The sequence below is a fragment of the Falco biarmicus genome, chromosome 7 (genome assembly GCF_023638135.1).
Source record: "Falco biarmicus isolate bFalBia1 chromosome 7, bFalBia1.pri, whole genome shotgun sequence".
Classification (NCBI taxonomy): Eukaryota; Metazoa; Chordata; class Aves; order Falconiformes; family Falconidae; genus Falco; species Falco biarmicus.
In genome coordinates, this window is record NC_079294.1 from 55,664,068 (window position 1) to 55,689,547 (window position 25,480).

Sequence of the window (25,480 nt, forward strand, 5' to 3'; positions counted from 1 at the left end):
CCGTGCTCGCAGCGGGCGGGTGGCGCGGGGACCCCCCTCAGGGCGGCGCGGGGAGCGCGGCCGGGCCGCTCGGTACTGAGGGGGCTCAGCCCTGAGCTCCGGGGAGCCGCTGCGAGGCCGAGGCCGGTCGGCTGCTCTCCACACACCTGCACGGGTGCTTCCGCGGCCGCAAATAGTCCCTCTCAGGCCTTCCTTCGCGTGGAGCAGCCGAGCTTCCCGCAGCTCAAGGCGTGCGTTTCTTTTGTTCAAAAAGTGAAGTTTGTCGCATGTCTGATTAAAAAAAAAACAACAAAAACCAGCCTTTAAAAATGGTAAATTGTTGAGGGAGCACTGTAAGGTGTGATTTATCTGTTTAGCCAGAATTTAGCCGTCTTGGCCTTGCTCGGGATAAGCTAACGCCTTGATGCCCTTGGATCTAAGGAAAGTTAAATCCATCAGAAAAACAGCTTGCTTTTTCTGGCTCTGTAAGTAACGAGGTTATATTCATATATATGGTGTTCTTTTACAGCGCTGGCAAAGTAAAAAGGACATGTCTAGAACTGTCAAAGACACGAAACTTTAGTTTTTAGCTCTCCTTAGAGATGCATCAGGTGTATTTTGAGCTTTCTGATCATGTGACTCCCCAAATGCTTTCCCTGATGGTTACTGCTCAGGAGTTTTTTTGTTAGGATAACACAGGCATGTTTGGAGTTAGCAGTTCTGCTAGGTGTTACTGGCAAGGTGATATTTCTCTATACTTATGGTTTTTATTGAAACTCTACAAAATGTTTATTGATTCCCATGACATAGAATGCATTAGTGGCACTGACCAGTTTCTAAAATCTATTCTGCCTGCCTTTTCTTTGAAATCTATCATTACATAGACTTGCCTTCTACCCCTTGTTTCTTTTCATAGACTTATACTACCTTTGTGACTGTTCCAAGTGTTTTCCAGACAAGGAAGAGCGTATACTACAATATGTGTTTCAAATGCTGAATTGTTAATTGTAGGAATAGTATTTGTGATGCTAAATGAATGTCTCAAAAGCACGGTTAAAAAGATGACAAAAAGAACTGCCTGTTCCTGTGTTTCTAGTTCAGGGTTCTAATTTTACATCTACTTAATCTCTTGCACAAAGGATTTCTGGGTGGGGGGAATGTGCTACAATTTACGCTGGTTTACAGTTAAAACTTCTCATCTGTGACCAGATAGCTAAAACCAGACTGTAAGCTTGTTTTCATCACTATCATTAAACATGGGAGAACATCATTTTATCACTTGACTACATGTTTCCTTTTCTTTTGAAGAGAAGATTGGTGAGATAGAAGAATTTTTAAGTAGCTTTTGGTATTTACCGAAAAAAGTATTATCATCAGTAATCTTTGTATGTCATCTCTGGATTCTTGGTTGTTCTCTTACTGCCAGGTGTCTGCTCTGCTGGCATAATGACCATTGATTATGTCAGTTTTCAGCATAACCCTAGACTTGCAGATCAATGGCATTGCTAAGAGCAGTCTGTTGTAGTCAGCAGAGGGTTAGTAAGAATTTAGTTTAGAAACAGGCAAAATTGGCACTAGAGGTGGAATATAAGGAATTACAACTCTTTTTCCCCTGTTAATGCCTTAGCAAAGAATTGTAACAAGTTGCATTTAAAATCTATTGAACTTAGGATTTAAATAGTTAATCATCAAATACACTCTTCTGTATTAAAGCTGCATTATAGTACTTCACTGCACATGTGATCCGGTCCTGCAGATAGTTAAGTTTGTTCTTCAGTAATTTCACAGGGTTACTTATATATTTATAGCTAAGCATTTATTTACTTGGCTGGCCATGTTAAGTGTTCAAGGACTTGCTTTCACTCCTCTTGTCTTGCGGATACCATTCATGCTGGAGATACAGTTGTGTTTACAGAATGGACTTCAAACACGGCTGAAGAGTTTTTTAAATACAGCATGGTTTAAAAAATACTTATCTAAAAGCCAGCATTTTATATAGCTACACTTTTTTTTTTTCCCCTATTTATACAAATATATTCCTAAGCAGTCTTCCTCTGGGAATAGCATCTGGTTATGAGATTTCTTTTCCTCATTTCTTTTTTTTGGTCTTTTTAGTCTGAAAGCTGCATCCCTGTCAGGACACAGGACAAACATGAATGACGTTCAATCAGTTGAAATCATACCCTTTTATCTCCAGTGGAGGTAAAACCACAGTGAATGAGAAGTCCTAACCCCTAATTTCTTTCCTGGAACATCCTTATGTTGTTTTCATACATAACACAACAGAATTTACTTTTGATTATTGTAATAAGTAGTCTCAATGTCTGTGATTTGTTTTCCAATATAGTGAGCTTTGAAGATTAAGTTATGGCATATAGGTCAAAATATGACACGTAACCAGAGTAACTTTTTCCTGTGATGTTACTGTGGTGTCAGGGGGTTGAAAATACTCGGATATATGTATGGCAGTTTTGCATAGTACCAGGCATTGGAATCCTTTTCATGTACTGGCCAGTGCTTTTGAGCTGACCTGACAAGTTCTTCAGTATTTTAAACTACCTCAGGGGGGAAAAAAAAAAGCAAATGTCCTTGTTTTTATGGTTCTGAAGGTAGTATCAAAGTGTAAACCAATGCAGTGCTATTCTCCTGAGTTTGCAAACCCATTTCCCAATAGCTGTTCCCTTTTTCTATGTCTGATACTTTCACAGATGAAAAATGGGTAAGACTAAACCATATTAGATAAAGGCACTTCTGGAAGACGATGGGAAGACTGATAGTAAGGTAGGAAAGGGGCAGGAGGCAGCAGCAAAGATACAAGCTTAGTAATTTTGTGCATGACTGAATGCCACCCAAAATACAAGCATCGGGTCAGATTCCAGCCGTGCTGGTATCGTCCATTTGCAACAGAGTGTTTCTTACCCAGCACTTTAAAAGATCTGGTGCCTGTAACAGCACATGCTCCGCTGACTTTCTCCTCTAACAATGATTCAACTTGACAGGCCTTTTGTGCTGAGGCACAAACTGTCTGGCTACACTTAATTTTTCCATACTCTTTCTTGCATTAGAATGGTGTCAGGATAGACATCTCTGTACAGAGATGGTGTCATCCAAGTTTGAAGACAGCGCTGTCTGAATTTGATTGTATTTTTTCTGATTTTGATGGTAAAACTCTCATAATTTTAGTTGGGATAAATGTAGCCCAAAGTTGGAATTGTTGAAGTACTTTTTTTAATGTTCTTCAGCTATGAAGTAGAAGAGGTGACAATCTTTATTCGATAGTTTTCTAGAATTGTCAGTTTGGACACCGCACCCAGTGCACAGGACAGGGCCTGAGATCCTGCTGTGTGTCAGCAGAAGCTGAAGAGCAGGCTTTGGAAGACCTATGAAAAGTATGTGCTGCCAAAGTAGAATCATGCTTTCTAGTAGGTTTAAAAACAAAACACAGAAACCCAAAAATTTTGATCTGCTAATACAGTGAAACTCAACTAGGTTTTATTCTATTAATTTTTATTTTTAATAATAGAAGTGCTTTAAAATAGAAAATTACTTTAAATCCAAATTGAAAGTAAACATGAAGTTGAATGTCACAGTATGTACTGCAGCTAGCCTGGAGCAATGCAGGTAAAACTTGGCCAGCTAGTGGGTGCCCCTTACAGAACTGAAAACCTGAACTGCCAGCTTTCAGTGGAGGCATGCGTCTGCTTCTTTCCTTTATCCAGCTGCCAATTTTTCACAAAGCATATAGCAACCTCATATCTTTGTGGCTTCTTCCCCTTTGTGAAGGAGTGTTAAAACTGATTGACAGATTCAAATGTTGGGGGAGAAGGCAGAAATGACAGAAATACAATGTCTCTGCCCCTCTCTCTAATGAGCTTTGTTTCTTTAGGAAACTAGGCTAAGGAATGTCCTCATTTCAGCTTTGTTTTTTACATTGCAAATTTGGAGCTTTGCTCTGAGAAGTCCTTTTTGCATTCATAATCTCCAGTGTGGTCTGTTGAGCTTTAGGGAATTTTTCTTCAGCCTAGCATCCTGAGGGTTCATGAGGAATGGGAGCAGTAGCATTTTTCATAATGGGGAGTTGCTCAGGGAGTGGCCAATGGAACCGAAAGACCTACTTCGGTAATATACTTCAGAATCACCACCTTTATAAGCCCACCCTGAAGGAAAGAAGATCAACCAGTCAGGTTATTTAACTTAGGGAGTCACTGAGTAAGTGTAAAAATGAAGAAGCTGTACTGTTAATGATGTTCACAGTTTAAGAAATGGTAAAGGAGAAAAATAGGCATCACAGGTGTTTAGTTAGGTTTCATATGCTTCATTGCATGGAAGATCAAAGAATAATATAGGACGAAAGGAGTACTTTGCTGTGGCTCAGAAGAGGCATACTTCTGTATCTGTCAAACAGTACAAATAACTAGCCTTTTGATTTTTCCTCCTGAGAGCAACTAAACTGTAAATGACACTATTGTCAGCTTATGTGGGGAATGAAGGACCACTTGATCTATTAAGTAGATTTACAAAAGCTGTGAACAGGGTCATCTTGTGCTGGGAAGAAAATGCAGCTGTGTCCAAATTGGAACTCTGCTGATCAGTTTTAAAAAGCAGTGTCTTTTACTTGGCAAAGACACACTGGATTGGGTAGTGCGAAGAACAAATGCATGTTGATTAAGCTTAAGCATGAATAAAAATACGAAAGAAACCTCAAAACTATATTAACATTATAGGATTGTAAAATGTTGAAAATCCTTTCTAAGGAAGCTGTAGTGCACATGTTCCTTACATTGGTACAACAGCTTCCTGTAAAGCTACTATGTTTGTTAATTTAAAAAAAACCAAACACTTAGTCATCAGCCCTTTTTATATGTAGATAAAGATCATTGATCTAAAATGCGATTAGTAACTCATCATTTAACATCTCTCTTCAGTCTGAATAGCGTGCTTTTATAGCTTCTTACCGAAACACAGGAACTTTTCTATCTGCATGCATTACTGTTCTAGGTGCTCTCTTCATTGTCAGGCACCCACTCTGGTTTTACTAAATGTGGAACCAGCGTAAATCTCACAGAAGAGCTGTAGCATGTCGAGTAATACATCCATCATTAGGTTAAATATTCCTCTTTTAATTGCAGATGATGTAATTTGAATAGTGTGAATGTTGCCAAAATAGAATTTCCTACAAGCAAAAGGATCAAATTGGTTCATTTCAGTCAAAATGGATAATCCTGTTTGTTCTTACACTAATACATTTATTTTATTGCTGTTTTAAATACAGAACTTTCTATTCATTATTTCTCGGTGTCTTAACACCTTGTACATGAACGCTGTATCTTTTCCTATTGTTTGCTTTCTAATATTTCAGAACTGAATTAATTTTTTTTCTTTCCCTTTTCATTCAGATCTGGAGCAAGCACCTACGCTCTTGGCTTTGCCTCAGGATAAACTGTGCCTGCACTGACATTAATAAAAAGTGATGAGGAGGCAGTAAATTCGTAGTTCAACAGAACTGAAAAATCGTTTAGATCTGCTTGTTTGGGATAATTTTAGTAGTTCTTTCTGAGATACTAATGGGTTCAAATATAAACAAATTTTATTTTGGGAAGCAATCTTTTGATGTTTTTCCTGTGAAAAAGGTGATGGTTTGACCTAATGTTTTCCAAAGTGCTGATGTTGAGTGCCCAGCTGCTGGGAAGGATTCCTGTCTTTAGACCTTATAATGTTCCATGAAAACAAAATTGATGCATTTATTTTATTGATTTTTTTAGTGTTAACTTTTTTATGTTCTTGAAGAGACACTAGTAACTCTTGAAAGTTGGTCATCTAGAGCCTCTCTTGAAGGGGACTGTTTATAAGAAATTCTTTTCTGTGTAAAACACTACTGACCTTAAACATACCAACACTTTAATGTTAAAAGAAAGTTGTTACCATTACTAGATCTAAACTGCCTAGACTGGCTTATAGTTAAAAGAACAAAACATAAAACTTTTACTTTAATCTATAATATTACTAAATATTTAGATGTGCCTTTTGGGTAGCAGGAAGGCCTGCCTGACCTACTTTCATTTTAATCGCTAAAGAGGAATTTCATGATTTGATGCTGGCAAAGTTCAGCTATTACATTTCTGATGTGAAAGCCGCTCTTTTGTGTGGGTTGTCTGTCTTTTTTTCTTGGAAGGATATTGGTGAGAGGAAAACAGGAAAAAAATCAATATATAGGATTTTGTCTTCTTTCAGGTCTTTTTAGTTCTTTCTTGAGGTATTGGCACATTACTGCATTTATGGACTGCTGCGGCAGTAAGTAGCAAGCTCATTCACATGACAGCTGGTCAATTTACTTTCGCAGCGCATCCCATCAGTCCCTCTTAATTTTTTCCAGAGTGTCTTTTCATGAGAAGCTGACTTCCTTCCACAGAAACAACTATAATTCTGTTTTACAGTTGTAGGAATCTGCCTGTACCAATTAATATGTTCATATTTTTCCTATTTACTGTTTTCTCATCTCTTCTTTTTGTGTTTTGTAGGGTATTTTTGTCACTGTGAATTAATTTCTGTATAGCATGTGCTCTGGCTCTTCTTGAAGTTTGCTACCATATATGCGAGTCCCTTTGTAGGCAGTGTGTCCCAGTGGCTTTTCCCCCCTCTTGCATTTTTTTAAAAGTTTCTTCTTTGATGGCTAGTAGGGGTTTTGTGGCACAGATAAGATTTGTGGATGCTAACAAATACCATTACCCTTGGCTGCCTGCTGGTTGGTTTTAATTTCATAGACTTGCAGGTCATCTGTTGAATGCATGTGTGAAACCTATGGCTGTTGGTAAAAGCGTGGTGAGTTTTTTAGTGTGTGTTGGAAAAAGCCATTATCAGGTCAGAGTGCTGAAGAGGAGACCTCCAGCAGAATTGGGTTGTTGGGGAGTGGGGAGAGGGGGGGCAGTTGACACTGATGTTAGGCACAGCTTTTGGCTTTGAAAACAGGTGAGTTTTTCTGTAGCACTACCTGAAATAGACTGTTGCGAGATCCTCCTCTTCCTCTCTTTCTGTCTCCAGTGGCAGATGTCTTAATTCCTGCAAGAACCATGGTCAGACAAGTAACAATCCAGTATTTTCTTCTAGGGGAAACACCTGCCACAGGACAGTTAAGACATTTGCTACTTTTCTCAAGAGCATTAAATGTATGAAGGCAAATATTCTGGTGCTTGTGATGAAGAATGCTCCACACTGTCCACTCTTTTTGACCCTCCTCAAATTTCCCCCTAAATTCCTAGACCTGTATATCATAGATAATGTTTACAAGGCAGATATAAATTCCATGCATTCTGACCATCTTGTTCATACAACCTGTTCATAAAACTTGTCTGTAAAAATGGTGGGAAGATTTAATAACTAAATAGGTGGCCATTCCTTTGTAGAACTGTAGCTTCAAAACTACATTCACAGTTTCAGGACTTTACTGGAGTAATTTTGATCCCCCTACATAAACTTAGAAAATGCCCAAGCTCTTATAACCCCCTAAGATCCGGGTAGCAGTGAGATCAAGGCTTACCCTGGGCTGGCTGCAGTGGTTCCTGTGCCAGCTGCTGCCGCACCGTTTGCCTGTGCTGCCTGCCACCACAGCAGGGTTGGCTCTTCCCAACCCTCTTCACACAAATCACACCACAGCAGATTTGTGTGTCTGAAAACAAAGACTTTAAGTAACCAAACATTGATGTTTTCCCAGTTTATAAAGTGAGGCCCTCTGGATTCTAACTCTGCAGTTTGAAATCAACATAACGTCACCCTCAGAAAACAAGCTTTATTTCATCTGTACCTTCCTAGCACAGTCTTACTGTTTTGGATAACACTCTTTCCTGGAAGGGTGAAGGGAAAATCAATTGGTATTCCTCACACCAGGTTGGTAAGAAGAAAGTTAAGCACCCTCGTTTCATCCTGAAGTAAAAAGCTGAAGTCTAGGAATTATTTATGAATTGTTTTTCCCTTAAAGATGGCAAAAACCTTACTGTTTGAGACAAGTTTGAACTCCATTTACATTGCTGGTTGAGGCTTCAAGACAGGGTGTTCAGTGTGTGTAGCCACCCCCCAGGGCTGTTTGCAACATGGCAGAAGAGTTGTTGCTTTGTCTGTCAACACTTCTTATCCTGTTCCTCCTTCTGTGCTCTGGAGCAGTTACGAGAAATTCTCGGGTGCTTGTGGTCTGAATATTTCTTCACAGTAAGCAATGTGCTAGTATCGATCAGGGAAGCAGTTAAAGGTTAAAAATGTTCACGTTGCTGACAATTGAACACAAACTTTTTTACTGCATGTGGAAGCAAAAAAGGGACTTCTGTATTCTTCTGAAAGTGTGGTGAAATTTATAGGATACCAAAATAAGCGAAGAAGGGGTAGAGTGTTTAAAATTATAACCTGTAACAAAATGTCAAAGAAATGGATTTTAGTTAAATCTGGAAAAATGCTAAGGCACAGCATGAAAAAGTGTTCCACCATGGATAGTTGTTTGCCAACTCTGTGTAACAGAACTTAGGTTTTTCACTGGGGTCAGGGCAATGAAAATTGCCTTGATTCACAGGAAAGGAGGCGCAATAGTTGAGCACTGAAATGAGTGGTGGATTAAGGAGCTTGTGGAGTCGTCTTTGTTACTGGTAGGTGAATGCATTAAGGATATGTTAAATGTTGTAGCAGGCTGTCTGCAGCACTTCTTAAATGATGAGACTGGAGGGGAGTCTTAGAAGCCTTTTTAGTTTTCTTTCTTACATATCTGCTCTCAAACACTGTGAGGAAAGAAGTTGAGACGAAAAAGGCTGTGCAAGGCTACTTGTTACCTGTAAAAGCTCCCATCTGCGACATCTTACACATGAATGAAAGGCACGGACAAAGCAAGTTTGACAGACCTCTGGTGCTAGCATCTGTAGTGTCAGGGGTGTTTGTGAGAGAGGCGATGCTTCATGGTGCCTGCAGGCGCCTGGGTGGTCCCTCTCACCCCTTGGACCAAGCGCAGGGGTCTCCGTCCAGCAAGTGCCTGGGTGCAGACCCAGTGGTGCAATGTGGCCAGACATGTGAATCTTGCCTGTTGGGTGCTTGTGGACTCATTGTTGACTTGGTTTACATGTTAAATCAGTAACTTTATTTCCTTGAAACTATTTACATGTTTAAAATGGCTGCACATGTCTCAGGATTGTGCAGGGGGTTGGGGCTCGCAGATTTAGCTGCAACGGCTCAGAAATTTTCTGGCAACATCTTCACTCTGGTCTTTTGTTGGAGCTTGTTGCCATCAGAAGTGCTTGAGCAGAAGAGGCTGGACATGGATGCCCACAAAGCCATGCAGTACTGTTGCCACTGCCCTCTTAAATCCTTCCAGCTCCTTGTCACATGGTCTCACTTTGGTGTCTGTGCCCATTTTGTCATCTGCAAAGGCATAAAATAAAACCAGGTTCAAAACTTAAAATTCTCCATTAGGTTTTGGGAGCTTTTGGTGCTCACTGTGTTTCATTAGACTACGGTGTTTGCTGTATTTTATTTTACTTTTTTGTAATGAAACAGTGCAACTTCCTCTCCCTATGACAAGAAGGAGGAGGGTCAGTAGTGTACGCAAAGGCTCAATGTTTGTTACCTGGTTTAGGGAGATCTGGTTAGCTACTGTTGCTTAGTTTTAAAAGGAGTAAAAGAGATCACTTGATCTGTTAGCAAGACCACATGACAAGCAGCTGAATGTAATTAGGTGGGTAGGGTGGTTGTATGGGGCTCACAGCTCTGCGCGTCAGTGTGAATTTTAGAGTTGTTATTCTGAACTACACTATTTTGGTTTTATTTTCTTTCTCTGCTGACCCTACCTGCAGATGAGAAATGGCTCTTTTTGCATGACTGTGGTATTCAAGAAATCTGAACTGTGTCAGGAAATTTGTCACTGAAGTACCCTTGGAAAACTACAGATCCTTTTGCAGCTGTTAAGCATTGGTATGTAAACACCTTCTCTTTTTTATTTATTTTCATAAGATTTATTACATTGTTTTCCTTGAGATGACAGTTGTGTGCCAACTGTTTCTCAGTTAAGAGCTTCAAAACAAGTTGCTTTATTTTTAACAAACTGCCTGAAATATTTTGATTTTAAGAGACAGAGTTCAGCATTGTTGCATCCTCATGTTCTAGGGGGAAAAATAAACTTAAAACTGGGAGGTATACTGGTTAATGTAAATCATAGGCTTTGGGTTGAAATGACAAAACTGCAGCTCTTCGGTATGTCTTTGGCCATTGCTTTTCATGAAGAAATCAGTCAGATTTAAAGACAAACCTGGTTAAGTTTATCAGTAAGGTTAAAATAAATGACTGCAGCGACCATTGTCTGGATTCAGTAACCATAAGGTGCCCTGTCAGGTCCTAAGTCATCACCCTACATTTCCTTCTGTGTAAAGTCAAACTTGTTCTACAGTTAGAACGTGGAATTAGACCTTTGATAGTAAAGTGTGCTGTGCAAATAACACTTCATAATAGAGAACAAAGTAACTCGGTATTTTTAAATGTTGTACTGCTTAAACTTCCCCTCCCTCTATGTATTCCTGTGTTGTCATTAACTTATAAAGATAAATCATAATTAATAAAACAGTCCTTTAGAATGATGGGTTTTTTAACTGGGTTGCACACTGATGTGTTTGTTCTCACGTATACTAAATGTATTGTTGATAAAAGGAATAAAAATGGTGTTGCACAGTCTGTTATTTTTAATTAGCAAAAGAAATTGGACTGCAAGGAACCATGAGAGCTCATCTAGTTCACATTCTTTGTTAAATCATACAGTAACAGTTTCAATCTTAAAATTAGTTCTGGTAAAAGCAATATGGGGGTGGGATGTTATTACTGCGTTTTGTATCTCCTCTGGAAGAAACTCAGAATGCATGTGCCCATCTGACTAGGTCATTCCTTGCCACCCCAAGCAGGAATTTTTAATCGGGCATCTTTTCTAGCCCATTTGCCAGCATTTTTCTAATCATGGACCAAATGTCCTAGATTTGTAGACTGTATATAACCAAGGAGGAGTTGTTCAGAGAACAGAAAACAGTATTCTCCACTTCTGTGGGAAGGTCACAAGGTTTTCCCAGGGTTTACCTGCTGTCTAGGATAGAGTGTCTTAAGATTATTTTTCTAGCCCTGATTCATCATCCCTTGACTTGTGTTTATGAGAAGGAAGTGCCAGATTCATAAATGTTGTTAAATAAATATGTTGTCTTGCTGTTTCCTTATAGACATCCTCAATGTCTGAAAAACTTACATAAAATAACTGGAAGGAAGGTTTTTTGTAAACATTGATGCTTGACTTAGCATGGTGGTTTGTTTTTTTTTTTCTGTGCTGTGTTGGATTGGTTGTCATAGTGGCTTCATTGTAATTTTACTGTTTTCAATCATTGCATTACATGTGCATTTTGCATGTGTGCTACACAAACAATTTCTAGCACATTTTAGGGTATTGATTTCTAATAGCCTAAGATATTTGAGGGGATTACATTTTGATAATGTTGGGATTCAGTTGTATAGAGCAAAAACTATATTCTGGCATGTGGTGTTGCCCACCTTGCCCTCACCATACTCCCAGAGGGTTTCAGTATATTTGCTTATTTCCAGCATGTCTTTCATTTGTATCACTATCTTAAACAAAACACCCGGAGTAATTGAGCCTGTTAAAAGACGAACTAGGTATCTAGTTCAGCTGGAATTCTTTGAACATGTCACTAAGAATGGCATCAAAGAGAAATTGTAATTTTTTTACTTTAAAAAAATTTTTTTAAAAAGACCAAAAATTCTGCAACTATGCAAAATTTAAAGAATGAACTCAAAAAATCTTAAAAGCAGTTAATGGAAAAAGACCTGGAACATATCCTAGTAGAATGAGGTAAATAAGCTCTAGTCCAAGGGAAGTAGAAATAACTTAAGGAGAAAAAGTTAAGAGTAACTTTTCTTTGCTTTAAAATGTTTGATTTCATAACTGGGAAATAATATAGCTCTTGCTTCTGTATTTTGTTTCAACACTGTGTCACAGGGATAAATTTTCTTCACAAAAATCCAGTTTTGATGCATCATGGTGCAGCTGTTGGTGTAAACAGAAGCAGACCTGGGATCTTGGTGAAGTGGGAATTCTCTGGGAGTGAGGGGGTGGTTGTATGTTAGCATAGCTCTATGATAGCCACTGCAGCTGTACTGATTAGTGCTAACTGAGACTTTGTTTTTCCACGTACTGAATTTGTTTTTACTGGAATCTCATTACTGGATTTTTATTTCCTTCCATAGGAAATCGTATGCACTGGTTTAAAATCAAATCAAACACTGCAAGCCAAAGTCAGTCTTTTAATAGAAGATGAAACAGCAGCACCTACTTTAATGAGTCTTTTCAAATAGAAACTCTTGTCAGACAGTGCCATTGCATACTCCCAGTTTCTTGTGACTTCTCCACGCAGTGCATAGCTGAATAGATTCTTTCTTATCTACTTACCCTTTACATCCTGTTTCTCATTTCCGAGGTTTGATGCCTTTCTCAGTCATAATGTGGAACGTAAAAATTGCAAAGTATTATATGAAGTCAGTTTGTCAGTTTGCATGAGCTTTTCAGATTCTTTATAAGTATGCGAAGCTTTATACTTAGTGTTAAGTCAGGGAAGCACAATCTGAATCCACTGTGGTATTAAAACTCTGTAGGTGTTTCCTTGACACAGTTTTCTACAGGGAACTTCTGCTGCTTGGATCAATTAGAGCAGTCTGACTGCAATTTGATTTCTTAGAATAACTTTGTATATTTTTTACAGAACTTGGGTTATAGAGGTGGTTGTTGTGTAAGCTTGCTGCTGCTGAGCCATTTATTAGCTATAGCAGAAACATTATGAATAATAATTATAATGGAAGACTTCTGAGGGGAGAGGTAGGAAATTGCCTGCTATTGTACATCAGTTAAAGTGAAGCTTAAGGAAGCAACGTCGGCATGAAATGTTGCAGAATTCTGTAGGAAGGCATCTACAGCACAAAAAGCTGGCAACAACTGCCAGGTTTCAGTCAGAGGTGTTACTCCACAGCCATCTTGGGAGCCTCCCTCAGTCTGGGAATAATTAAAATGAATAGTATGGGTAAACTGTGACATGACACTTGTGATTCTTCTTGCTTTCCTTGCAGGGCTCGTGCATACCTCCATGTCAAGAATTAGTGTAAGAAATCCTAGCTTGCTGTGCTGTTTATTTGAGTGGTCTTTGTTGTGTATCAAGATTTAACTATAATTCATGCTGCAATATGGCATTCTGACCAGAGCAGTGAGATAAATAGTGTTGGCAACTCAGGTTGAAAAACAGCAGACTTTTTGAATGGAATCTTTGTGTTGTGCAGTTCAGCCTGCTTAATCAGTGTTTCTTTTGAATTATCCCTTCCCCGAGGCTCTAGAAAAGAAGCTGTACTAGGATACAAATTGAAGCAAACATTTGGCCAAAGCACTGTCTGAATATTTTGGCTGACTGCAGAGCCTCAGTAGAAAGCTTGGGCAGCGTTAATGGAGTTCTAATGGAGCTGTTCAAGTGGAAGATTCAGTCACGTGTTGAAAGCATGGGCTTATTTTTCAATTCTTGTGAAACAAGAAAAATAACCTGTAGTTTTAGCTTTGCTTTGTTAGAAGAGTTTAAAAGTGGTACTTCTGAGCCACAGCGTACTCCAGAATGACTGTGTCTTGCTGTCACAGATTGAGATTTCTGCTTTGCTGTTGCACATTAGTAACTTCCTGAAGAGAATAGGTTGTGGCCTATTGAATACTGCCTGGTTCTGTTTCAGGCTGAAGTGTTTTATTATGTAAGGGACAAGTTAAATTATGCCCAGAGTATTCTCAGTGGGTTATTTCTAACCTTTTCATAGCATGTATGAAACAAGGAAGCATCACATATGCTTACTATCTCCAGACACATTTACTAAAACCTCCTGCCCAGTACTGGCTGAAAGTATCTCTCAGATGTAGCTATTACAGACTGTGAAATCAGAAGGCTCAGTTGTTTTCTGAGACTTCTTAAGAGCAGATTATTCATGACCAACCCATCTCTCAATTTCTTTCAAGTGTCATGCTAACAGCCTGCAGTGCTCTGGCTGTCTCCACGCTGCAGTGATTGCCAGCATGATCTGGAGCAGGCCCCATGAGCTCGGCACCTGCAAGGATGCTTTTGTCAAGATTTCATGATTTTTATGATTTGGGAGAAGTGAATGCTAGCTCTAAACCTCAGTTTTATCAATCTAGATACATCCGTCTCTGTCTATATGCACCACTCCCCTGCTTGGCATCTCAGACTGTCTCTTGTATTTCAAGTCCAATGACATTGGATTCGAGATGAAGGACTAGGAGGAATGACCTTTTCTAGTTACTGGACAGGGCTTTTCTCAGCTGACAGTTTTCCTTGCTTTCCCACAGATAACTAAATTTATTCTGCCCTATTTCTAGATCAATTTAAGAAACACTTGTGATGAAATACTTCTACAGATGACTTACTATTATTCAGAGAATCACAGAATGGTTGGGGTTGGAAGGGTCACCTGGAGGTTATCTAGTCCACCCCCCTGCTAAAGCAGGTTCACCTTGAGCAGGTTGCACAGAGTCACATCCAGGCAGGTTTTCAATGTCGCCAGAGAAGGAAACTCCACAGCCCTTCTGGCAGCCTGTGCCAGGGCTCTGCCACCCTCCAGGGAAGGAAGTTCTTCCTCACACCCAGCTGGAGCTGCCTGTGTCCCAGTTTGTGCCCGCTGCCCCCTGCCCTGTCGCTGGGCACCACAGCCAAGAGCCTGGCCCCGTCCCCCTGACACCCCGGTCAGGTGTTTGTGTGCGTTGATAAGATCCCTCTCAGCCTTCTCCTCGCCAGGCCGGGCAGCCCCGGCTCTCCCAGCCTTTTGTCATCAGGGAGACGCTTCAGTCCCCTCATCATCTCTGTAGCCCCTCACTGGACCCTCTCCCATAGTTCCTTGTCTGGAACCGGGGAGCCCAGCACTGGGCACGGCTCCAGCTGGGGCCTCACCAGGGCAGAGCAGAGGGGAGGGTCACCTCCCCCCACCTGCCGGCCATGCTCCTCCTCGTACACCCCAGGGCATCGCTGGCCCCTTGGCCACCGGGGCACACTGCTGGCTCTTATCTCCAGAGGCAGCTGAGGAACACTTGTTGCTGCTCTGGTTGGCTTATTCCTCACTTGGATGTGATGACATGAGCATTATTCCTAACACCATGCCCAATATTCATAGGTAATATTTTCCAGCTCATTAGAAATGGATATTGATTACTTGTTCAGTTAGTAACTTTGATAACTAGTAAGTTTTCTGAGGAACAAGATGTTTTCTTTGGTGCCGGAAATGTGATCCAACACTTCAGTCCTCCTCCAAAAGGCCGTGATGCCTTGCGGTTAGCTGTTTTCATTTGGCATGCATAGACAAACTTCTGATGGACTAAAAAATCTTTGGATATTTCAATGTCATCTAAGCGATGAGAAAACTTTTAATTTCCTGAGGAATAAATAGCCAGAACAAATGTAGGAAATGCTATATACTATGTCCCCTTGTTATTTACTCTTGAACTAAGTCAAGTAACTTGCACCAAAAATAAGGACAGATCACAATATTATAGAAAAACAACAATGCTAAAGAATGGTAGCAGCTACAAAACAAACAAAAATAGTAACTTTTATTGCATCTTCCTATCAAAAACCAGAGTTAGCAAGAAACAGAGTTTACCTCCTATGAAAAAACAAGAGAAGCAGGTATTTCCCAATCCAAAGGATGAAGAGGTGGATTAAATTCTGCACTGCAATTCTTTCCTGCCTCGCCCCTTTGTACACTCGCCCACATCATGTTAGATGAATCATTCAGTTTTATAGTCCTATTTGTATATTTGTGTGGGTTTCACATTTATCTAACAGTGCCTAGAGGTTGTCTGATGCCTGACCTTTTCCATAAACTTTTCATAGACTTAATAATGATAATTTATTTTTGCCAGATTATTTCCCTGGAATGCAGCATCCCTCTAGTAAAAGTATCCTTCACAAACTTGGCAGTGTGACCTTCTGGAGAATCATTTTCTGTATTCCAGGTAGCTGTTCTACAAAACAAGATGGAAGGCAGCTGAGAATTTTCTTGCCCTGGATGAGAAAAAAAACCCCAAACCCCCAACATTTTAAAGAAGATGCAAATATTTTCCTCTGGCTGTTTGCAGTGTGTGATTTAATGGGCTTAAACAAAGAACCTGGCCTGACTAAGGTGTGTTGCATGTACCCTACTGAATTGCTCACATAGGCAGAGCATGAAATATACTACTGTCTTTAGTATGAGTACATGCACGTTTTCCCTGAGATGTTGCTTCATTCATATTATAACTGCACATATGAAATTGCATCCTTTTTCAGTTTTTATATTTTTTTATTTTTTCCTTTTATTCTGCTTTTTCTTGTGTCTGCTTATTCTAGCTGTCTGCTGGAGATTTTTGCTATCTCCAGAAAAAACCAAACCATTCCTTAAAGAAATGATCAATTCTTATGATCCTCTGTGATTCTTACTATCTTCTCCTTTATCTTTCAGTGGCTATTTCTGAGGGCAGAAATAAAGTGTACTCTTTTTCCTTACACTTTTGGAGTTGGAAGTGTTGCTGAATGAGTGGGTAGGCTTCTGGATATTTCCATCCTTCTGTGAATATGACCAGCTTTATGGGTGAAATCCTGGTGGCTGCTGTGTTGACTGAAAGGATTGGAAACTGTAAATCTATGCAAGACTGTCATTCATCATTCCTTGATACTGTCAAGGGCAGGTGCAGTGTAGTGATGTGTTACAGATGTTAAGGTTAGGCTGTGGGTAAGCTATGAGCTGGATCCCAAAGTGGTCAGAATTCTCATGTCAAGGAAGGATGCTGGACGTTGCTCTGAATTTCCTGTTTATAAAGTCAGCGAAAAAGCATGGCACATTAACTTGTAGGATGTTGTGGTTTAACGTATTTATTAAAGGAACAGTTAAATAGCTCAGGAAGGAGTGAGTAGTATGGAGCTGTTTTGTTTTTTTTTTTTAAAAAAAAATGTTCGCTTTATTTTTCCCAGTCTGCTCTGGAATTTATTCACATGGTACAGGTGTTAGCTTCACTGCTACAATTGGAAAGCAACTTCTGATGAGAATTCAAAGACGTAACTTGAGAGGCAAAAGCTCTTGTTCTCAGGAAGGGGACAGGTCTTATTAGAGAGTTCAACTGTTTTCATCAGGTAGCATTGCAAATCTTTATTTACAGTATTTTATTACCATGAAGCATGAAAATGTTAGAAACCGATGAGGGAATAGAGATGATGGTGTGGTTTTTGCAGAGAAGTTGAAACTGCACAGAGATCCTTCCATATGGGTGGTGAGGGAGTGATGGAGTATTCCCTGCAACATTCCTGGTTTTACTTGCCATTGTTTTCCAGTCCCTTGCTGCCTTTCATTCCTTTATGTAACAGCCAGTCTTTGAAATTCAGCCTCCTTTTCGTTGGCTTGGTTATGTTGAAATGCAGATGTAGTTGCAAACCTAACTGTTGTTTCCTTTCCTGGCTTCTCCATTCCCAGTTTGCCCTGAGTTTCTGGAAACGAAATCCAAAATCTGCTGTTTCCTTGCCTGGCCTGTTGTGCAAAGTTCTCACCACATCTGCAGGCCTGTTGCTTCACTTACCTCTTTTTGTGCCCCCTTTCTGCATAGGATCACAATTTTATGCCTGACATGTCCCATTATAACTCATTGTCAGAGTGCTTTGTGTGCCTGTCAGTTCTTGCTCTGCAAAATTCTGCAGTTCTAGCAATGCTGACAGCTGACAAAGTGTCCTAGAGCACCTTCAGCTGAGATAAAAGTGACAACAGCATTTGGAAGCTAAAACCTTGCAGCCTAGTTTTTGCATGTGTTTTTGCAGACTCCTGTATGTATTCTGAGCACCCTCAAAATAACATAGATCCTTCCAGGAAAAAGACAATCCTTAGACATTGATCCTACGATTCCTTTGAATTCCTCTATAGCTGAACCTAAAAAAGTCATAGGAATAAAATGTCAAGTAAAGCAATTGAGAGTAATCAAAAAAAATGCTCAGAGCAACTGAATCTCTTTCTCTCATTTTTGAGAGGAAGGGGTATTTTCCTTCCTGTTATTTCTGTTCTAGAAAAGTTCCAGAAGTCACAGAAAGTGCTATTTTGGCCAAAACTAAAGCAAGCCAGGTCATATGTTTTACTGAGAAAAAACCGGTACAGCTCAGAGTATTTCAGTAAAGTGCTTATTTACTAACACTCTTCCCCCAGCATAGCAGTTACTTGAGTTTATAAAAAATTGTCATAATTTGTTTATATTACGTTTTACATATTTGGCAGCTTTTAGCCAAAGGCACTTCTAATAATGTGTTGACTTAGCAGGAACATTGTTTAACTCTCTGTCTCTTGTTTTGACAGAACTGGAAGTGTCTGATGGTGACCAGTTTTGCAAGCATTAAGGTGCCACTGAAGCCTTAGAGCAGGGTGAGGCTGTTGGCTACGCTTCACCCACGCTAGGCAAGAATGTGGTTATTGCTTTGCTGTAGTGTGATCGGAGTGCTGGTATGACAGGATTAGCAAACTTACTCCTTTGAGGTCCAGATCGCTTGCTTTGTGCTTCTGCCATAACAGATCAGGGGACATGTAAAACAGCTATTGAAGTTGTTCAAGCCTGTGGAGTGCCTGGGTGGGAAGCTTTTGTCGTATGAATTGACTCGCACTTGCAGAATGATCAAACCTGTACAAGTGCATTATTACCACGTACTTGTATGTACATATTGTTCATTGAGAGACCTGCAGGCTCTTCCTTTTCTGTCTCTGTGGGATTTGGACTCCTCTTCCCTCAATGTCCCTGTCAGCTCTTCAATCACAGGCATGCAGCCTCAACTGCTTTTTAAGAATAAAGCCATATTTGGGGAAAACCTTCATTTGCAAAGCATTTGTGAACTCTAAACAGCATTGACTTTTTCGTGGTATATTTACAAATATGGCTCAATTATATATTAATACAGTGGAACATTCTTAAGCAGATTCCCAACTCTTTCACCTATCATATGCTACCCTTGCTGTGATAGATGCCGAGGGATGTAACCCCATCACTGCGCTCCCTCCATCCATGGAGGGCTGGATCTCCATTGCAGGGGGAATATGCAGACTTCACTCCTGTCTCTATGATGCAGCCTGGTGAATGCCCCACTGTTCCAGTGGGGTCTGCCTTTCCTGAGCAGAGAAGGCAAGGCCAAGACACAATTTATCTGTCTGTAAGATCTACCTGAAAGCTGAGTGACACTGTTAGTTGTAACCCTGAGTGTCTGCTGTCCATCCCCAAAAGGATAATGATGAAAATCTGTGGTATCTTAACATATGGATTAATTATAGGTCTAATATCTGTGTTTTGGCAGATTTGAATTAGTATGTCTCTATAATTGTGTGGTATAGCCTCCCATGTTATTCGCTGGCTTTATGGCTGCTACAGTGCAGGTCTGGGATGCTCAGGATGATGTCAGAGTTGTACAGAGAGTCATTTCACTTGGTATGAGGGGAAAGAATGGGTTGAATCAAGCAAATGGTTTTATTTGACTAGTTTCATACAGAATAGTGTTTTTTTTGCTCTTGGGAGGGCTGGCTAGGTGGTGTAGTGTGGGGGAGGACGCTCCCCCCCTCCAAGCTTCCTCCGTTAAATATGTATTGCTTCTCTGCAACATGGGGCTGTGGTGCAGGTGTGGTCTGAAGTCATGTCAAGCCTTATGTTCCAGTCTTTGCCACAGAATAATTTTTCTCTTTAGAAATGTATGGTAAAGATGGCTTTCATCATCGTAGCTATGGGGCAATGCAGTGTCCTCAAGTCTGCACAAGACGGAAAGAAAGAAAACAGCAGTTTGTGTTAGAGACTGCTGTATCCTCCTTGCACCTGAGAGAGGATGTAAAGTAGCGAGCAGAACTGAACAGCTGTGATCCATATACTCCATCGTAAAACACGTTTTAGTATGAAAACACTTGTTAGGTACAATGTAACTGTAGTAAGATGTGTGTGTGATTTCGCACATACTTCAGATCTGCTCCTAGGTAGGTCATGCACAAATCTCTTCTGAAATGCTGTTTGCCTCTAGGAATAAATAGGACGTGTGAACTGTGTAATTGCTTCCAAGCCATGCTGTCAGGCAGCACCCTCCTTGCATGGGGAGGCATGAGGCACACCTCCTTATCTCTGAGCACCTATCAACATGAATGCAAACAGGTGACACATAGGCCTCTTGGTTGTGTGTTAAAAGAGGTGGTGCTAGAAAAATACTCCTATTGGAAGCACTGTTGCCAGTGTGCCCTAACTATTCCTTTAGCAGAGTTTGGGGTAAGTGGTATACTTTATTTTAAATTGCTGTGCTTGAGGACTGTCCGATTAAGAGCATGTTCAGATTTCCTGAATTGTACACTGTGCACGTGGGTACAAATTTTTATTTGCAGCTCAGTGCCTTTTTTTTTTTTCCCTCATGTTTTCGTTTATTCATCTCTTTTGTGCCTTCTTCCTTTTCCTTCTCCCCCCCCATCAGCCCTGTAGCAGCATGGGATTTGCATGTTTTGTGCAAGGCCAGTTCAAAATGCATATTCCCTGTCCCCAGACTGCACAGGGGAAAGCCTGCATGCCAAGCCAATTTCCTTAATTTATGCAGTAGCAGCACTGCCATAGTCTTGAATGTTTTATCACACCATAGGGTTCTGATATTTGTGTTCTGGAGGCAAAAATGCGAGCCTGTTAATACTGAAGCCTATTAATGTGAAAGTACCTTGGATTAGGAAATCCACTGAACAAGAAGAGCACTTGTTTAGCAGAGCATCCCCTCTTGGCAAGCCACAATCTGGATATGTGTATGTGGAGGCTCCAGAGCAGCAGCTGTATGGGCACAGCTTACGTGATGGCTGTGGGGGTCCTGTCAGCAACAGAAAAGGCCGGTGGAGTTTTCCCAGCACTTGGTCATAACCCCTGTCTATCTGCATGCTAGTTGAAGTGCAAAGCTAGAGCTGAATGGAATTTAAGGAGGAGTTTACAAAAGGCAAGACCCTGGAGGGCTTGATGTGGAGCCTAGAACTGTGCCCATCAGTGATTTTTTTCAGCCAAGGAGTTCTTACTTTTGGAAGCAAGATTTGGGAATGATCATTTAAAATGAACTCAGATTTTTTTTTTTTTCTTTTGGTGACCTGATGAATTCTAAGTGTATCATCAATTTCCTCTGGTTCTTCCTTTTCTGCTTCCCACTCCTGATACAAAAGGTACAAAAATCTGGAAGGAAACACTGGAAGGTGTGAAGCTGTAAAGTCTTATTTTAAAAAAAGCAAAACTGAAAGGAAAAAGTGGCATGGGTTTTTAGTAACAGGGCCATGACTTTTAAAAACCCCACAGCAGTTTTTGCTATGAATATACTTTGCTGTGAATATATTTTTATTTCTGTTATGTGGAGCTGGATGTGTCTGGGCATTAGGACTGCAGGTCTGGGAAGTAGAGGGTGGAGATCACTTTTTAAATATTTGTACAGGGAGGAGGACAAGGCTTGAAACTGCTATGAAAATAGCTCTTTGCATGTCTCCAAGGATAGGTTAACTGTGCAGGATTTCACAAGAACCACTCCCTGGAGGTATTTGAATAATAGATTGACATTATGAGGTGCAGTGAAAGGTGTGTGCATTTCAAAAGGCTAAGGAGAAAAATTCCTTCTCAAGCAAATCCTTCAGATGCATTTTTATGCCCTTCCTGTGAAGGGTTCCTAGTCCTCTGTCAGTCATTTGCAAATTGTATTTGTTACCAGCTCTATGGAGAATTGAGGTTCAAATGGTCCGAATGATGTGGCATGTTTGCCCAAACAGATACTCTAAAAATTGGATAGAACGCTAGGAACGCCTTTAGGTTTTGCTGCCCCAAGGTCTAACTGTGACCTCTCTTACCCAGAGTTTTCACCCAGCTCTGTCCAGTGGCAGGGTGCAGCTGAACCGTAACAGTTTTACAGCTCCGAGGAAGAGCTGTAGCGCCCTTTCTTCCTCTATAAGATCTTGCACAGGGTGCATGATAGATTAGCTTTCTTACAACATTAATTAGCAGTGATTTGGTGGCACTATCATTTGTAGCTGTTATGAAAAGGTACCTAGTTATAGCTAGCTAACAAAATATCAACAAGACAAGGCAAATACTTCTATACAGGTCGGATAGCATCGTAAAAGATGTGAAGGTAACTTGGCTTTGTAGAATATACTGGCCCCAATATTTGCATTTAAGCCTTTTAAGCAACAATTAGTTTAGGTGTATTGAAGCTGAAAGAACATTTACTTGAGTAGAGGGGCAGCTTACACAGCCCTTTGCCCTTGGAGATCATGGGCAAATGAAGGGCAAATGAAAAACCATGTATGAGATGAAAGTCTAAATCAAACCCAGTCTTTAGTAAAAAACTCCTTGTTTGCCTTTTAAAATATTTTTCCCTTCCTTCTAGTGCATTTCAATTAAAAGACTTTGTAGAGCTACAAGGTAGGCAATCTGATTTTACTTTTTTTTTCTTTTTTTTTTCCTTTTTCCTTTCCCAACAGTGGGGAGGATTTAAAAAACAACAAAACCCCCAAAAAGCCCTTTGCTGGTACATTGAGTGTGGCTAATGAGTCAGGGCTTTTAATTTCTTCAAAAACTGTTCTTATGTCAGTGTGTGGCTGCCTGTTCAGCTTGCTTACTTGAATATGCTGCTCCTTCAGACCAGATTGTGGTGTATTTATGTAAAAAGCTCATACTATTACTGCAGGGGTTTTTAGTTCAATTTTTTACTCTATTGCGCAAACCTTTGTATTAAAATGCCACAGTGGAAAGTGAATTGGCTGGCTGTGGTGTGGTAGTGAGTGTGAACTCTGTCACCTAAACCCCCTTTCCTGCAAGATTTTACTGTCCTCGGTGGCATAATGCAAAATACGCCTTGGCTGGGGAAAGGGAAACTTGAAAACTGGAAATGGCAACAAGGTGTTAGATGCTTTCCACTGCCTTTTCAGTTGGAGAGTATCTGGGTGTAAATCTGACCATCGTCGGTGTGTGAGTGTGGTAAGTCCCGTCATGGCTAAGTTGACTGATCACGGTTCTGTCTTGTAACCAAGAGTGGTACTTACAGAGTTGAAGCTTTAAAGATAGTTACGGTTTGAGAGTTACGGTTTTAGCTTAACAGTGGTGATTGAGATACGGAGTTTGTTCTAAACCTCAAACTGTCAGTTGATATTCAAGAAGGGATTTGATATTTTGTCATTGATGCAAACTATTGCGGTGTTTGACTTGAAATGAATATCTTTATGTAGTTCAAGCTACAGGTAGTTCCAAAAATACTTACAGTTGAAACAGCACATTTTTTTTTCCTTTTTTTGTATATTATTTCATCATCTATCTTATTTTTTTGTATTTTGGTATCTGTTTCCCTCCTTCATAAGAGGCAATATAATGCCAGTTTTATGTTGTTTTTAGAATGGTTATTTTAGGCTTATCTTTTCATGTTCATATGTTTGAACACAACATAAGGCAGCTCTCTACTGTTTGTTTGCAGGGAAGAGAGGCTCAGTAGCTACTCAACAGGGAAGTACTAGTGCACTTACATCAGTCTTTCTAGTATCTAGTATACATGAAATTTACCAGTGATTTTTGTAATATGTTCTAGCTCTTACTGCTCTTTGTTCACACAATATCTAATATGGTTATTTTTTCAAAGGCTTAAAAGGATAGAAAGAAACTTCATAAAATGTGTACAGGCCACACGAAAATGTATGTTGTTTAATGGCAATTCAGGATCAAGATTTAGTTTAAATTATTAACTAGCATCATGATGAAAACTTTAAAACCTTTGAAAATTCGTCCTCTAAATAGAGCAAACCCCAACATAAACAACAAAATGTTGCTTGGTTATTTTTCCTTTTTGTATGAAATAACTTATTTGAGACTGAAAAATAGCTATTAATAGAAAACGATTGTCATTTTTATTTAAATACAGTGGGCCGTCAGGCAATTTTTTTTTTCATATGTTAATAAACGTCCCAGTGAACGTAAAGTCAGAATTACATTGCTTGTAGGTTTAAGTAGCTTTTGCCAGCTTCCATGCAGATTATAAATGGTTCTGCAGTTCGTGTTCCAGATGTCTTGGATACTTAGATCTTGTTTTCCAGTCTTCTCCTGAAGTTAAAATCTCTTTCTAGTAGGAAGAATGTTATAAAATTAACTATGTCCTTTTTCAGTCACAGCTGCATTTGATATTGGTAAATGGCATAATTGAGAGTTTAAGGTAAAACCAGCGTACAAGTACAGAACTGGTCCCACTGCTGGATGCTCTGTGGTACAAATCATGATTTATATTTTAAACATTTGTCAAAATATGCCTTGGCAGAGTTGTTGACTAACTAATCCTTTTTTGCTTTGCTTTTTAAGGTGTCTTCTGAATTCTCACTATGTCTGATGGGGACTACGATTACCTCATAAAATTTCTAGCACTCGGTGATTCTGGAGTAGGAAAGACCAGCCTTCTTTACCAATACACAGATGGCAAATTTAATTCCAAATTTATCACAACGGTGGGCATTGACTTTCGGGAAAAGAGAGTGGTGAGTCTTCACAACCAGTGAAAGTGGTAAAACTGTAAAATGGTACCTATCTTGGTGATGGCTAGAATCTATTTTTAAAAAATCTGATCCTTATGTGTAGGCGTGCAATCAATACTTACTGTGTACTTAATCTCTTGACAAGGAAATGATCTCATTTGACCTGGTTATTTTTGTCATTGTTGTGTGTTATCCCTTTCTGTTTCTCCCAAAGTTAAAGTAAGAAGAGCTGATATAGGCAACCATTTCTTACTGCTCAGCAAGTGTTGATGAGTGTATTTACTCCAAGAGTTGTGCACACAATACCTGGATTAGCACTTTTATTGTTGAACTCTCTTCAAGAGGAAGGATTGGGCTGTAATAAAAATGTTGTTGGTTTTTTTTGAACCAAAATGGCTACTGTACAAAGAGTGCAATGTTGATTTTAAAACACATGAATGAAATGGGATCACATGATACGTGGAGCTTATTTGGCTTCCTAAGCAGTTACCACTACCAGAGAAGAGCTGTGAAAAATAAGGTAGTTTGGGGTGCATTTTTTAAGCCCTGAATTGTTACTAAACTAGGCAAACATACGTTTGACATGAAGCTGAGCAGTGCGTTATGATAACTAATTGGATGCTCGTCCTTACCGCACTGAGAAATAGAGCTGGCACAAATTTTTTTAATTCTTATGTAGAAGTATTAAATGCCTTTCAGTGTAGTCTGATGATTTCCCAAGTGTCCAGAAATCCGGATGGTGTCATGGGCATTGTGCAGACTGGCTTTTGATGGATGACAATGCACCACTGTAGCGCAATGAGTAAATATCTTAGTGAAATGCGAAACTGGTCTCTTGAAGAAGTTACTGTTCCTTCTTTGGGATAGTAGACGTGGCAGATATGCTTGATCGGCGTATTTGGTAATGCAG

General features: G+C 39.9%; 1 protein-coding gene across 5 annotated transcripts in view; it reads left to right on the forward strand.

Annotated features, from left to right (window-relative positions):
• The window catches only part of RAB27A (RAB27A, member RAS oncogene family), a 33,963-nt gene that overhangs the window by 480 nt on the left and 8,003 nt on the right, over nucleotides 1-25,480 (forward strand). For 3 of the 5 annotated variants that reach the window (XM_056345311.1, XM_056345312.1, XM_056345308.1), the window contains exons 2-3: nucleotides 9,801-9,918; nucleotides 24,401-24,573. In XM_056345311.1, coding sequence (XP_056201286.1) covers nucleotides 24,421-24,573 — 153 coding nt within the window. In that variant the 5' untranslated portion in view covers nucleotides 9,801-9,918; nucleotides 24,401-24,420. Of the gene's footprint in view, nucleotides 1-9,800; nucleotides 9,919-12,240; nucleotides 12,407-24,400; nucleotides 24,574-25,480 lie in introns of all 5 variants that reach the window. The other 2 variants (XM_056345309.1, XM_056345310.1) reach the window with 2 other exon arrangements.